Source organism: Citrus clementina, unplaced genomic scaffold, assembly GCF_000493195.1.
Source record: "Citrus clementina cultivar Clemenules unplaced genomic scaffold, Citrus_clementina_v1.0 scaffold_9, whole genome shotgun sequence".
NCBI classification, from domain to species: domain Eukaryota; kingdom Viridiplantae; phylum Streptophyta; class Magnoliopsida; order Sapindales; family Rutaceae; genus Citrus; species Citrus x clementina.
Genome location: NW_006261964.1, coordinates 126,345 through 140,461, shown reverse-complemented (window position 1 = coordinate 140,461; position 14,117 = coordinate 126,345). Strand labels below are relative to the sequence as shown.

Sequence of the window (14,117 nt, the reverse complement as noted above, 5' to 3'; positions counted from 1 at the left end):
GGAAAGGGAAGTCGGAGAGGGAAAAAAAAAAGGGGAAAAAGATGAATTCTATGTCCAATTGAACAATGTAAATGAGATAAATACTCTTTTTCACTTATTTTCTCTCTTCCTCTAGTCCTCCATTTCTTCCAACCAAACATGCACTAAGAGTTGGACTATTGGGATCCCTTCGTTAATCTTATAAAACTCCTTTTGTATTACAATTATATTTGAATTGAGGGCATATAAATAGAATTAACCGAATTTATATATTTTCTCCCTTTCATTGGCATGCTTTTTTTTCTTTTTCACAATTTCAAATTCAATTTGTTCTTTCCTGAACAGTTTAGAGTCTCGGTTTTTTATTTTTATTTTTTAATTTTTTGGAAATCGAAGAAGAAATGCAAAAAAATATATGAAGCTTTTGATAAGAGAAGGAACAACACGCTAAGTCGCTAACACCATATGTGAAATGTAGTAATGGAATCTCCAAGAAAGAAGAATATTATGGCTACAACTTAGTGTCACTATCATTTACAAGTCTCAAATATTGGAGATTAATTTATGATTTTGAGAAGCTAGTGTTTTTGAAATTTTCGAGAGAGAAAAATTGAAAGATTTACAAATGAAACGAGTGTTTAATTAAAAATAAATATATTTTTGACATTAAATGGAATATAATTAAAAAAGAAGTTTTAAGAGGATTTTTAGAGGAGTGCCAATTGTCCCGCTCTTTAAGTTAAAATTACTTAATTTCTCAAAATCCATAAATACAACTTATCAAACCGGGCAGTAAATTTCTTGAATGACTGATAAGACTTTCTAAAGGGAACATAATTCTTGAAGAGGGAGGGGGGGGGGGGGGGGAGGGGCCGAAAGAATACAATTTTATGACTCGAAAAATCGAAGCTCTATCATGAATTCTTGATGCTTTGGGGCATACCAAGCAACAGCCTTTGCAGAACCAAGGACTTGCAATGCATATTCAATGGCAAACACTGAATCATGGGCACAAATGTCTCTGTTCTTCAAATCAATCACTACTCCTGAATCAACTCTAAAACTGAAAGGTCCAGCGATCTGCAAGTATGAGAAGAATGTTACAACTTTATAGAACACTTAATGAAAGAAGAAACGAAAAACAAAAAAAAAATGAAATAAAAGTTGCTCCCCATTTATTACATCATATGATGTCTTGAAAGGGGAAAGATTTTTCTCAGGTTCTTCACAGAATCTCAGATACTCTATAGCATTTAAAGCCAATGATTTCTTGCAGTTCACCTCCAATGACCAACAACATTTAAAGCTAAATTTGATTCAGTGCAAAGAAAATTGAAAAGAATAGGTGGCTGTTGAATCCCCTCCCGATATTTCACTGAACTTAGTCAGTAAAAGCATCTTGCTACTATAGAGATATGAACAAGGAGATCCAAAAGAAATACTAGTACCTGTTGCTGAACCGAAAAAAACACTTTAGGGCATACAGCCTGAACTGTTTCCAAACTTGGCCGTTGGGAATTGAAATAATCTTGTGCTAAACGTGTGGCACCAGAAAGAAATTTTGAACCAGAAGGAAAATCCAAGCGTGCATGAAATCTTGTAAGATCTGAAAATAGCCTTTGGAAGTTCCCATGCTGGGCAGTAAATGCTACAGATCCAAAGATATCGGCTGAAAAGGAAGATTTTATATCAGCAGCGTGAAGATGGAAGCCTGTAGAACCGTCTGAATCATTTTCTACTGGAGATCTAACTGAATTATCTCCAATAGAGGCAGTCATAGCAGCACCTATATGAAATGATAAATTGTAAGCATGCCATTGGCATTGTTTATATATCCGTCGCATAACCTTATGAATGCCAAAAATGGAAAGAAAAAAAAAAATTTACAAGTGACAGATAACATTAATTCTGCACAAAATGTCAACATGCATCGCAACACACAAACATTTATCCTTGGATCTACCAAACCTCCTTATTAAGCTTTCTTGTATCTGATAGCAGAGTTATTGGTTTCGTATCCTTCCTCAGGTCATTCACATGATGAAGACAGAAGAAACTAAAAACAATTTTCCCGAAAGTGTTCTAGCCTCAAAATCTTCCAAGAATTTTACATCTTAGCAACTTTAAGAGACAAATGATGACCAAATGAGTTTATGCCTAAACTTGCTTGCAATGATACAAGTAACTAAATTAAGGTGAAGATGGTAAGAGACTGTATTTTACCAATGATCCCGGATGCTGAAACATGAGGACTTGAAAGGAAAATGTCATATGGCTGCACCATCTTCAACTTCTGAGCCTTACTTCTCCAAATGTCAACATTCTTCTTATAAGCAACAGCATTTTTCAAAGAAAAACCAGGTAGCAGACTAGCTGGAACTGCAGAAGAATTCTCATCACCTTCAAACTGGGTCGGCAAACCAGAATTATGGTGCATGGTCAAATGGTAACTGGGACCAGAATCAGAAGCAACCGAAGCCAAATCAGCTGCCATGGAAAAGGGTACATCCCAATAATTACCGCACTTGTCCACAAAAAGTCCAGGCCATAGTGCCTCCAGAGTGAAATTATGATTTGGAAACTGATAGCAGAAGAGAAACAGCAAAAAAATTATAAAAAAAAAAAAAAAAATTGAAACGTGTTAGTGAGGGTAACGAGCAATGTCCAGCGGCAAGAGCAAGAATAAGAAAATGAAGAGATTGCCTTGTGACGAAAGACGGCTTTTTTCCGCGAGGTGTCATTATGACCGTAAGAATCATAGCTAAGAAGAAGGGTGTCATCATCTGTAAACAAAAGCTCGGAGCAGAAACCAAGAGCATACAATGACTTATCGCGAAGGGCATGCAGGCAGCGAGATTTGGAAAGTTCTCCTTGTTTGAGAGAAGACACAAACTTGAGCACATTGAACTGACCCAGCAAAGTAGCAAACCTGCGTGTGTATGTATTAAATTTGAACGCTAAACATCAATCAATAAAATTGACTTATGAGCGTGCACCTGTACCGTCACCCATGATTTCCATGCCAATTAACGAACCGCATAACAGATTGTGGAAAATCAAAAATGGAAGGAAATGGGTCATGAGTGGGGTTACCAGTCGCCAGAGAACTGGAAGGGGAGGACGCGCTGAAGCTGAAGAGTGCCGGCGGAGAAAGAAGGAAGAAAAGGGGTGGCCATGAAGCGCTGCATGAAGTCGATTTGCTTCGGTCTGGACAGCCGGGTGCCTCTCGAGATACCTAACGGGTTTGGGTTTCCGGGGACGGCGCGTGCGCTTCCTTCCAGGCTCTTGGGAGTTGACTGGTCCAGCTCCCAAAACTCTCCCTCCATTGCCCATCGGAGCTTCTTCATTTTTTTTTTTTAATTTTCTTTAACTAAACTAGTCTTAATTGGTTTTACAAAATCTCACTGCAATCAGAGAATCAATTAATTACTTTCATCTTTATAAACCGAAACCCACCAAATTTCACTTCATCACTATCGTCTGTTTTTCTTTCTTTCAAATGGAATTGAATAAATAGCGAGCGTTGAAATAATAATATGATACAACTTTATAGCAGCCAGCTGCGGGTTGCTGGCTGCTGCTGCTGTTACTTTGTTTTTTGGGTCAACACACACACACACACACACACACACACACACACACACAAGATACCCGTTCGTAAAGTATAACAATTCATTCCTACTACCTCCAGTGGCTCTTTCTTAGCTAGCTGCGTAATGAAAGGAGATACAGTGAAAAATTCACCCCGGAAATTCCACTTATGTTTTGCATTTCCCAACAAAATAAACTACAACGAGCGATTACAGATACCAGTTTATACAGAAATAGATACATATTAGACAAATTGTCACTGTAAACAAAAGAATGACTAAATGAAACACTTCAAATCTTTTCTACAACTACAAGTGACAATGTACGACTACAACTTTTTTGTTGGTGCTTGTAGCAGCCACGCTCAAATCCAATCGAGATGCTACTTGGCATTTCAAAATACTCCATCTAGCCATCAATTAAGTCTCAAGGACAGCTGATGTGAGCCACATTTTGGTGATGGCAATAATTAAATCCATTGGACATGGAATAAATGCCTGGTACTCTGTTGCTTCTGCTTCTCTATTTCATCTTCTTCCAAATGGGAAAAAACAATTGTTGAAAGTTTTTGGCTGTAAATTTCCACTCTCGCAAAAGGAATCACGCGCAATGTCCAAGTTGTTATTGCTGATCTTCAACTTTCAAAGAGACCAGTTCGCTTTCTTGCTGTTGATTTCGGACCTTGGAACTGTTAGGAAGCCATTTTCGGAACCTGTCTGGCCAGAACCTTCAGAAGAAAATGCAGCAGCAAAAGAGTTCAGACAGAATGGGTGCATTTCAAATGTGAAAATCATGGATAGTAATGAAGAGCAATAAGCAACCAGAAAAAAAAAAAAAAGATTCTTCCGCTAATAAATCCTTTTTCCATCCTCTATTCAAAATCTAAAATAAAAAATCACAGGATAAATAATGATGGGTTGCAATCTGATACCAAATTCCTAGGTTTTTCAATCCAGCAGTTGGAAAACTGCTGAATTTATGAAAGAAGATAAAAGCATCAACACATTGCCCCACCAACTTGGCCAGTCAACATTATTTCAACAAAAAGTAGCAAATTGTCTATTTGTTTATGGGGACTCCTAAGTTGTCAAAGATCCCTCATATACAGCCTGAAAGTGCACTTCCCACCTAAAAGTGGAGAAAGAATATGGTAGCAAGCACAAAAAGAAAGGAAACATATAGAAGCCAAACACCACTAGGTGAAGATAAGAACCAAATCCTTTGTCTCCATTCTTTTTCCACTTTACTCTCTTATTTTTATTTTTAATATTTTTTCCCTCTTCATGATTGGTTGGTTGAACAGGGTGCAAAGGGGAACAAAATCCAACATTTTTAATAACTACAAACTGTACTAATAAGATTTGAAATACACTTCAAAGCCCTAACAAGCTACAGTTGGTGCACATGTCTACAAATAGGTGGCTATAATAATGAATTAGTGCGGCCTAGAAAGGTTATTTAGGCAATGACAAATACTAGCCGATCACTTAGAACTTCATGAGAAATGATTAGGTGGAAGGAAAAAGGATGTAAGACTTACAGATCCAATCTTTCATGGATTGCCCGCCGCACCGAAGAGTTCAGGCCGTATGCAATCGAGTTAAACAAGCCCTAAACAAATAATTGATGGGAGTCAAATCATTTCATGAAAAAAAAAATATATATATATATATAGTAAAATCAAACCATGAAATTGCATCAAAATCAGTCTCGTTCAAAGGATTAATATACCAAACATACACATCATAATGGGCATACTTCGTTAAAACATTAATGTCCCAGGATCCATAGGTTCCTTAGCAACTTCTCAAATGAGTGAAACAAAAACACTTTTCCTACTAGCATTGTAATGTATGTCTATATGAAAGTATGTATGATGTATGATCAACTTCATAATAACACAAAACTGCAAATCTAAATAAAAGCACCATAAGAACTTTCAGTTACACACAAATTTCAGTGAAAGAAAGACCAAAGAAAAAGAGAACAAATATATGGTCATTGCAGTTTACCATGAGGGCAGCTGTCCCAACATCAAGGAATGTGAGCCAAAATATTTTATGGCCAGGCTCAATAAAATCATGAATGCGGTTGATTGTGCCAAAAGCCCAAGATCCTATTAAAATGAGTGGATAGTACCCCCATCTGTTCAAAGCCTATGAAACCAAATAGAAAAGGAAAATTATGTATACAAATTAAGAGTACTATCACTAAAAACTAGTTTCATGACCACATGCATACCTTCATGTCAAATTGATATGCCCGGTCTGACATGCCAACTGCCACCTGAAATATCCAAAAAAATTGCAGAAGTGTGTCCTCAGTGAAATAAGAAAATTCCCACGTAATTATCCAAAAAAATGAAAACGAGTAGGAGAGGAAGAGAATGTCCAAGTACTCACACGTGTTGCATTGTTCAACATCCGTATCACTTGAAAGTATGTAAAACCATTGTAAAGAATTGCACCCCAGAGTGGTGCATAAAAGGTTATAAAGTGAACTGCCTGCATAAGTGTATGGAAATTGTCAGTCTAAAGACTAGAAAGCAAAAGCAAGCCAATCACCACAGAAATAAAAAAAACACAATGTAAAAAAGAACTTATCCTTGCTCAAACCTGTAAGGGGTGCAAGTCAAAGAAACTTATTAATTTATCTGCCCATCCATACTAATTAAAAGCAAGTTCCATAACCTTTCCACGTGTATATATATATAGACACAACACACAAAAACAGAAAACGAAAACCTGCAACCAGAAACTGCACATGTACTCGCCTTTCCAGTGCGGCCCGTTTGAGTCCAACACCACACACCTAAATGTCTATGGTCGTTGCCAAAAGAGCGAACGACCGTCACAACGAGAGAAGTTCCTGGAAGAAGTAAATAAAAGGTCAAATCAACAGGCAACAGATGTTGAACAGATAAGAGAAGAAACAAGTTATGTTTATTATTATATATAATCATTACCCCAAACGTACAAGTGAAACATGGCCTCCAAATCTTCAACATCAGTTTTATGCTGGACAACGGTACGATGAAGAGTAAAAGCAATGGTAGTGGTCCATAGAAAAGAGGCCACACAAAAGAAATGAGTGCTGTAACCCTGAGCTGAACAAAAGAATCCTTTGGACGGATCCCTACATGATCGCCAACAAACATTTACAGACATTTCAACTTCACATCAAATTGAACCAATCAATCACAGGTTTAATTTCAACAAGAAACATACCCTACTATACTGAAGAAACTGCATAGCATGTCCTGCAATCCAATAAAGAAAGGCAAAAAAGAAGAAGGCACCAAGTCAAAATAATAATATCACAAAAGGAAGCAAAGTCAGAGCTTCAGTAGTGAATCTAGAAATAATGAGGCAAAAATTAGTGAGATCTAAAGTAAAGTAAAGAATGTGAGGAAGTGAGAGAGAGTTGGTTACGGAGAGGGCGAGGAAGAAGACGAGTTTGAAGGAGAATTTGCGGAGCTCTTTGAAGAGGCAGTAGCAGAGGACGATGAATCCGGAGCCGACGAAGGAGAGACTAGAAGCGCCGGTGTTGAGTGCTGTCAGAATCCGGCGATCGTGAGCCGTAAGACTTCCAGCAACTGCGGCAGCCGCCATTGTTTTGTCTCCGATTTCACCTGATTACTGCCTGCCCTCTTTTCTTGTGCTGGAATAATAATAATAACTTTGAAGAACAACAAGTACTCTAATAATTAATTAATTAAAAATACGGCCTTAACATAAAATTAAAAGATCTTAGACTCTCGTAAGCACGAATTATTTCGTCGTTTTGGGCTCGTGGCGGTTGTCGTGGTGGGTTCCAATCCAACTTCCAAATCAAATGTAAAAGCAAACAGTAAACAGGCCGTTTCTTTTGTTGTTACTTTCGTATTGGTCGATGTCTGTGTTTTGTATTATTTTGATCGTATTCGTTAATTAATAATTAACAATTAATTGGTGCTACTCATGTTACTTCCGGACCTATCATACATTCATATGTCATAATCATATGGAATAATATTTTGAATCTTCTTCAATGACAAAACAGAGTGAAACTATTTTTGCCATTTCACTCACACATGTTCACTTAATAGACATCTTTAGAGTTTAGTCATTGTACGATATAAAAGTCGAGTCAGCAATGTCTTACAATAATCACATCATATTCAGCCATCATCATCATCATCCTCATTGCAATCACTAAGAACAAAGTTTAGATTACAGCGCAAATTTGCTCTTAATTGTCGATGACGCCAGAGACAGACCATCATTACGCTCTGAACAGTAGTATGAATATGAATCATGAGCAAGTGTCTGCAAGGATAACAACAACATCCGAGTCAGCTCAATTCAAATGCCAGAGCAATGAACAATGTCACGAATTCAAGTACCTGTTCCTGTGAGCGGAAATACATGAACGGTGTATAATGCAGAAAATTTGATACCCTGGACGTGTATATATCCGCATACCTGAAATTTGAAGGATTAATTAAGATCACCATCCATAGCAGGAGAACAGTACAGTTGAAGTAAACTAGAAATTTGTTGCACCCATGATTTGAATCCTGTATAATGAAAACCGGGCATAATTTTATGGAGGCAAAGCTGCATACTTCTCAATCTGTCTCATCAAGTGGCTCTTATCCCAAAGACCCGCGCGCGAAAGAAAGCCCCACCTTGTGTGTAATAAAAGTATAGCAGGTCAAGTCCATGTTCAAATGATTCAACAGACCACAAACTTGAGTACCTGAGGTGACTTATTTCCACACGGGTAAAGTATTCACCGTTTTTACCTTTTATTGAAGAGCTCTCCATCTGATTCTAGCATTGGAGCAATCTTCTGGTCTAGTCTTTGCATAACAACAAGTAGCTTTTGCATACTTTCAGTAAGTTCTTGATCGTCCATGTTAGTTGCAGCAAGGGTCTGAAAGTTTTCAGAAAAAGGAGATCATGAGGACTCAACCTCTGATACTACAAGAGACAAATATATAGAGAATAGAGCTCACTTGAGCAGGATGCCCTCTATTTCTCCTTTGCAAAGAGAGCCGAAGTTGGTTAAAGAGATCTCCTACAACTTCCTTCTGATTTATAAGCTCTACTAGCCTAGCTCGTTGACCGCGACTGTTAATCAATGCATTATACTGCAGTTCCAAAATTTCATAGCACATAAAAGAGACCTGATCAGCATTCTATCAGTTGAAAATGCCATGAAACTCAGACAAATTGCACCTCTCCTAAATTACAATAACGACTAACAATAAAGTAAAATATCTAATAACATTCAGCATTATCTGCACCCAAAAAAGCTTTTTATTCAAGTTTAAAATTTTAGTAGTTTTAGTGGTCAATGTACTACTAAATCTTTCAAAAAATTTTTGTGGGGGGGGGGGGGTGGTGGGTGGGACTGAACTTTTTGTGGAATACACACACACACACACACGATGATAACATTTCACCCTAGAATTACATCTCAGCAAGCAAAGTGAAAATAGAATATTCAAACCTCTTCTTCTAATTCTCGACAAATCAGTGCTGTTCGCCACCGTAGATGAACCTTCGATTGACTTACATCAGTATAGATATGATCACCAACATACAATATTTCATCTCCATGGATATTTAGAGAATTCTCAATCATCTGAGCACTTCCACCGGAGTACAAGCCTCCTGGAAATTAAAGAAAGATAAAAAATTAAAAAAAATGAACATAAAGACTGTTGAATGTAGAACACACTCAGAAAAGAAAACTAGGCAGTCTAAATGTTTGACTTTATTCATTGGAAATCTAGGAGATGTACTGGACTGATTGAACAAAACAAGGACAAGCATAGATTACCTGTACGAGCCTTGAAACATGGACGCATTAGACCTTCACCCGTCACCACCTCGTACAATGGATGTGACATTTGAAAGAATTCAGGCTTTCTTGCTGACACTATTACCTATATCAACAAGGCATTAGTAATTCCAATATTTCATCAATGGCTAAGTGATGTTCCACTGTTTGCAACAAACAAAAATAAAATAGCTATTCAATGACAAAGGAAGATCTGTTGGAGTACAACAAGAATCTCGACTAAAACAGCTATGCAATGATGCAAGAAACACTTTCAGGATATAATAACACTTTCAACTTGTAGCTCAATATAAAGAACAGGTGGTTCCAAGCATCTTCCATGCCATAAAAGACATGATAATAACGAGATTTAATTTTGCTTCCCAAAAGAAGATAGTCAGAAAGTGAGAATATTTGAACAAAAGTAGAGGTATCAATCCAGCCGGGGCTCAATAGATAACAACAAGTCCATATGGGATATAGTTGAACTACTTAAAGGTTAATACCCACCATGTTGAATAGATCACGCCAGCCCATATCATTTGGCAAGAATCTGTTAAAGGAATGCTGCATCATTTTGTCTGTGTAATGATAATCTGAGTTTGTAATGAGAAGAAGCTTTTTACCAGCCTGAGGCACAAAGATATTCAAGTAAGAAACAAAAAGTAAAATGACTCCCCTTTTTATAAAAAAAATAAAAAATAAAATAATAATAACAACAATGGGGAAATACCTCCTTTTGATCCAAAAGCGCTAAAGGTAATTCCGGATCAGGTTCCACAAAAAGTTCAGGCTTAGACATTATTTCACTCTGTATATATGCCACCACTCAGAAGGTACTTGTGGACCAAAATAATCAACACTAATATAATTTTCCCCAAATTTATTTACCTTAAGCTGACCTTCCACATGTGCCCTAAAAAGAGCCTTTCCAACAGCCTGAAAAGCCATGTTGACAGTTAAAAGAGGAAAAATAGAGCAAATACCGTTTTTCTATTATATCAAATATTTTACAACATATTGCCTTATAAAGTCCTTTATAATCAAGGGGACCAAGTTCGGGTCCAATAGCTCCTTCATCCAATCTGTTGACCATCTGCAAGTTTATCAATATTAACAAAGATTGACAAAAACATCAGAGCAAACTATGGAATGTCAAAAACATTCAAGTATTAAGTTATAGCTCCTCAATCTACCTGCATATATGCCACAGCTTCCGAAACAGAGAACAGTGTATTGAGAAACTCCCATCGACTCTCCTTTCGCAAATCCACCAACTCTCTCCCATACATCTCACTTCCTTGCAAAGAAAGTTAAGCAGCACTATAGAAAATATAATACCGGTTTGACACAGAAAAAGGATAAATTCTGAGACATCAAGACAATGTAAGCAATGGATCAAAGACAGTATGGGGGAGTTATCTTAGTCAAAGAACAAGCATGTAGGCACCTAAACATGCCATAGAATGACAAATGGGCAGTAAAAGAGGCCAAGGTATATGTATCCTTTTAGGGCAAGTGGTGGGTAGCAATAAAAAGTATCCTTGTACTTCCATGTAGACTGTATGAAAATACAACAATCTAATTCCTATGTCCCATAAATCAAATGTGTAACCCGGATTCCTTCCATATGATTTTTAATAAATAAATGACGAGGTTTGAAGCATACCTGACAGCTCGATTAGACAACATTGTTGTGCCGTGCATGGCCCTCTTTACATAACCAAATCGATCAGCCTTAACCAAGTTGCCCTTCTCCTTATCGATAACAAGGCCTCTAATAACCTAATTACAAATAGCAAAGAACAGCGTTCTTAGAACCAAGAAAGGAAGAAAAACAGATTTCTCACAATATAAGCTCTTCAATACTTGTTAAAATAAAGACCGAACCAGATCAGGATCAAAAGCAAGTCCTTCAACAGGGAAACCCATATTACGTAGATTGACCATACAGTAATCATATGCACGACCTTCCCAGGCCTGGAAAGATATAAACTAATGTCAAACCATCTCAAACGAACAATTAAGTTCAAATGCAAGCAATTATATCATTAATAGGTTTGAGATTACACAAGGGAAGAAAGAAAAGAGAAATCCACGAACCTATGCATGGTGCAGCACATAGAGCATCAACATTCACTAAACAAGTCTATTACGCAACAATAAAGCCAAAAATAAACAGAATTGAACTCTGAATAAAGAGAATAGAAAAAGAGATTCACCATCACGTTATAATGCATCAAAGTGTAGTCCATGTCATATCCAATGGCACTAATAGAACGGAGATTCAATGTGCGGCTACAAAAGATGCCACGAGGTGAGTTTCTAGCGGAAGAAGGACTCTGCATATTAGCAGCATATATTAATCATATCAATCATATGATAAGATACATTAAAGAAGTGTAAAAAATAGAAAATTTAATTGTTCCAATAAAAAAGAATAACAAAGCTGGAATAACAGAGAAATAGACAATAAATAACAGAATAAAAAGATGTACATTACCGGAATACCAAAGTCATTAAGCAAATGATCAGCTTCTTGAGCCTCCATCCGGGCAACTTCTTCAATAGGACCATCTAAAGCTGCTTCACCATCAATGCCTAAAGAATAAATAAATAAAAGAATACAAGAAGCAATTTAATTATTTAATACTAGTAAGTAACTAACTAAGTAAAGGTAGAGGAAGAAAGTGTGGAAAAAGGAAAGGGAAAGTAAAAAACGAAAAGATACCAAAAGGCTGAAGACGGTCGAAATTGAGATTGAAGTCGCCTTTGGTGCTTTCACCCAAGTAATCAACATCATACTCACTGGATGACGTAACTGAAAACACACCATCCCCTACATTCTTATTAGCAGCAGCATGAGCATCCACACTGCTGCTGCTGCTGCAACGAAGACAGTTGAAACTGAAGGAGCTAAATGGGACTCTGCTGGTGCTGGTGCTGGTGCTGGTGCTGGTGTTAAGCTGAACTGGGTATCTGAAGAAACAGTGGATGCTTGCCATTGAAAGTTTGCCGATGAAACTGTTTCTTCTCTTTCGCTTTGGAGTAGGATAAAAAAAAAGTTCTAATTTATTGTTTATCAAACATCTGTACCTTTTAAACCATAATTACCAACCTCAGTAAGAAATAGAACATTTTAGCAGTTAGTTTTGGTCTTGGTCTAATTTCAATGGCATCTTGTCTTTCCTTTCTTGTCGGCAACGAAACAGAATATTGCATACATTGTTAAGATTTGGGGCAACATTACGAATAGGGTTGACAATGAGACGGGATAGGATGAGATTTATCAATCTCAGTCCCATTTCATATATATGAGATGAAAAATGTTTTAATTTTGTTTTTATATTTTTTTTAAGATAAAAATATATCTCAATCTTGTTCTAAAAGAGATGTGATCTTGCGGAATCTCATCCTAATTGAAAAAAATTTTATTCTTAATCGGTAATGAGACGAGATGGGACAGAATTTATCAATTCCACTCTCGTCCTGCATATGTAATTAGGATAAAAAAATATCTCAATTCCGTCCTTAAATTTTTTTATAAAATAAAAATATGTCTCAATTCTGTCCCAAATAAAATAAGATCCTGTAAAATCATATCCCATCGAAAAAAATTATCATCCCTAATTACGAGCCAATGCTATAAGATATTTTTGTCATATGAAATTCCGCGCTGTGCCTTTGACCAGTAATGAGCCCACATCAACGTCTGCCCATTGGTTGTTGGGCTTTTCATGGAGGCCCAAAGAGTTAGGAGGAGAACTTTTAACACCCTTTTATTATACTTACAAAACCCCTTTTCTTCCGCAAGAGGTTCAAACTCTTGTTGGCAGATGTAGGCAGTTAGGATTGGAATGATTGTACCAGATCATATCGGGGTTTGTTGAATTGTTAGCTGAGCATTGGCGTTGGATTCCATAAGAGTGCTAAATGAGGACAAGTGTTCAAAGAAGACTTGTCATGAACAACCTTGAACATAATGTCATGTGTCTTTATGCATGAGTTTTGTAGACACTTGTCACTAAGACAATGCCACGTGTTATGATGGCACCTCCACCTCATGGATTAAATTGCCTATATAAAGACTAAGACTCCCCATTTGAAGGTAAGAGAAAAAAGGGTAAGGAAATATTATCCTTCTCTCTCTAAATTCTCTCTCTACAATCAAAATTAAAAGGTTGACTTGAGCATCGAAGGGTTATTGCCGGCAACCTCGGTACCCCGACACCCTTTGATAATTGTTTCTTTTTGCAGAACAATTAACGACAATGAGACACGTAATTTGAGACACTCACCTCAAGGAAAAAAGTAAGCCACAAAACTCAATTTAAAAGAAAGTCCAAAGCACAAATCAATCACTATACATAAAACAAAAAATTGCATCAACAACTATTATTAAAATAAATAATAATAAAATTCTTATCATTATTATTGTTCTTATTGTTGTTGTTGTTATTATTTAACAATAATTAATAATAATAGGAATAATTACAATTATTATTATTATTATAAATAATAACAATGATCAATTAAGATCAATTTAATAACTAACAACATTTCATTATAATTCTAAGATAAAGTAAACACATCAACGACAGTATAATTCGTTGTTATTTCGATCCCTACACTTAAAGTGAATAATTTATTTTGATTCTCATTTTTCATTCTGATTCTAACCCTATTCTGATTCTAGTCCATTTCGACTTTGATTCATT

The 14,117-nt window shown here is 36.6% G+C and overlaps 3 protein-coding genes across 3 annotated transcripts; all 3 read right to left on the bottom strand.

Annotated features, from left to right (window-relative positions):
- Positions 1–695: 695 nt before the first annotated feature.
- LOC18032300 (protein TRIGALACTOSYLDIACYLGLYCEROL 4, chloroplastic) lies at positions 696–3,551 on the bottom strand. The gene is made up of 5 exons (XM_006419151.2): positions 3,073–3,551; positions 2,683–2,908; positions 2,203–2,560; positions 1,428–1,765; positions 696–1,059 (listed from the first exon to the last, which is right to left on the bottom strand). Exons 1-5 carry the CDS (start codon positions 3,324–3,326, stop codon positions 868–870), a joined length of 1,368 nt encoding a protein of 455 aa, XP_006419214.1. The 5' UTR covers positions 3,327–3,551; the 3' UTR covers positions 696–867.
- A 176-nt stretch (positions 3,552–3,727) lies between these two features.
- On the bottom strand, positions 3,728–7,443 carry LOC18033219 (G-protein coupled receptor 1). Its single transcript, XM_006419150.2, has 9 exons — positions 7,002–7,443; positions 6,798–6,829; positions 6,536–6,705; positions 6,344–6,438; positions 5,973–6,074; positions 5,812–5,856; positions 5,583–5,726; positions 5,111–5,181; positions 3,728–4,297 (listed from the first exon to the last, which is right to left on the bottom strand). The coding sequence occupies exons 1-9, from the start codon at positions 7,179–7,181 to the stop codon at positions 4,192–4,194; spliced, it is 945 nt and encodes a 314-aa protein (XP_006419213.1). The 5' UTR covers positions 7,182–7,443; the 3' UTR covers positions 3,728–4,191.
- Positions 7,444–7,513: 70 nt separating this feature from the next.
- Positions 7,514–12,660, bottom strand: LOC18033379 (5'-nucleotidase domain-containing protein 4). The gene is given in 18 exon segments (XM_006419149.2): positions 7,514–7,826; positions 7,829–7,877; positions 7,955–8,033; positions 8,177–8,239; positions 8,357–8,487; positions 8,570–8,704; positions 9,067–9,230; positions 9,400–9,505; positions 9,910–10,029; positions 10,133–10,210; positions 10,291–10,338; positions 10,424–10,495; positions 10,596–10,695; positions 11,069–11,184; positions 11,290–11,379; positions 11,622–11,741; positions 11,903–12,000; positions 12,131–12,660. Coding segments are annotated over 18 exon segments (1,869 nt in total). The 5' UTR covers positions 12,405–12,660; the 3' UTR covers positions 7,514–7,800.
- Between the last annotated feature and the right edge of the window lie 1,457 nt (positions 12,661–14,117).

Excerpts from the sequence above, each read along its gene's own strand:
- LOC18032300 (XM_006419151.2), bottom strand. The coding sequence starts at position 3,326 with ATGAAGAAGCTCCGATGGGCAATGGAGGGAGAGTTTTGGGAGCTGGAC. Across the intron at positions 2,561-2,682 it reads AAGCCGTCTTTCGTCACAAG|TTTCCAAATCATAATTTCAC; the intron begins GCAATCTCTTCA and ends TTCTGCTATCAG. Across the intron at positions 1,060-1,427 it reads TTTTTTCGGTTCAGCAACAG|ATCGCTGGACCTTTCAGTTT; the intron begins GTACTAGTATTT and ends TCATACTTGCAG.
- LOC18033219 (XM_006419150.2), bottom strand. The coding sequence starts at position 7,181 with ATGGCGGCTGCCGCAGTTGCTGGAAGTCTTACGGCTCACGATCGCCGG. Across the intron at positions 5,857-5,972 it reads TGTTGAACAATGCAACACGT|GTGGCAGTTGGCATGTCAGA; the intron begins GTGAGTACTTGG and ends TGGATATTTCAG. Across the intron at positions 5,182-5,582 it reads TTGGGACAGCTGCCCTCATG|GGCTTGTTTAACTCGATTGC; the intron begins GTAAACTGCAAT and ends TTATTTGTTTAG.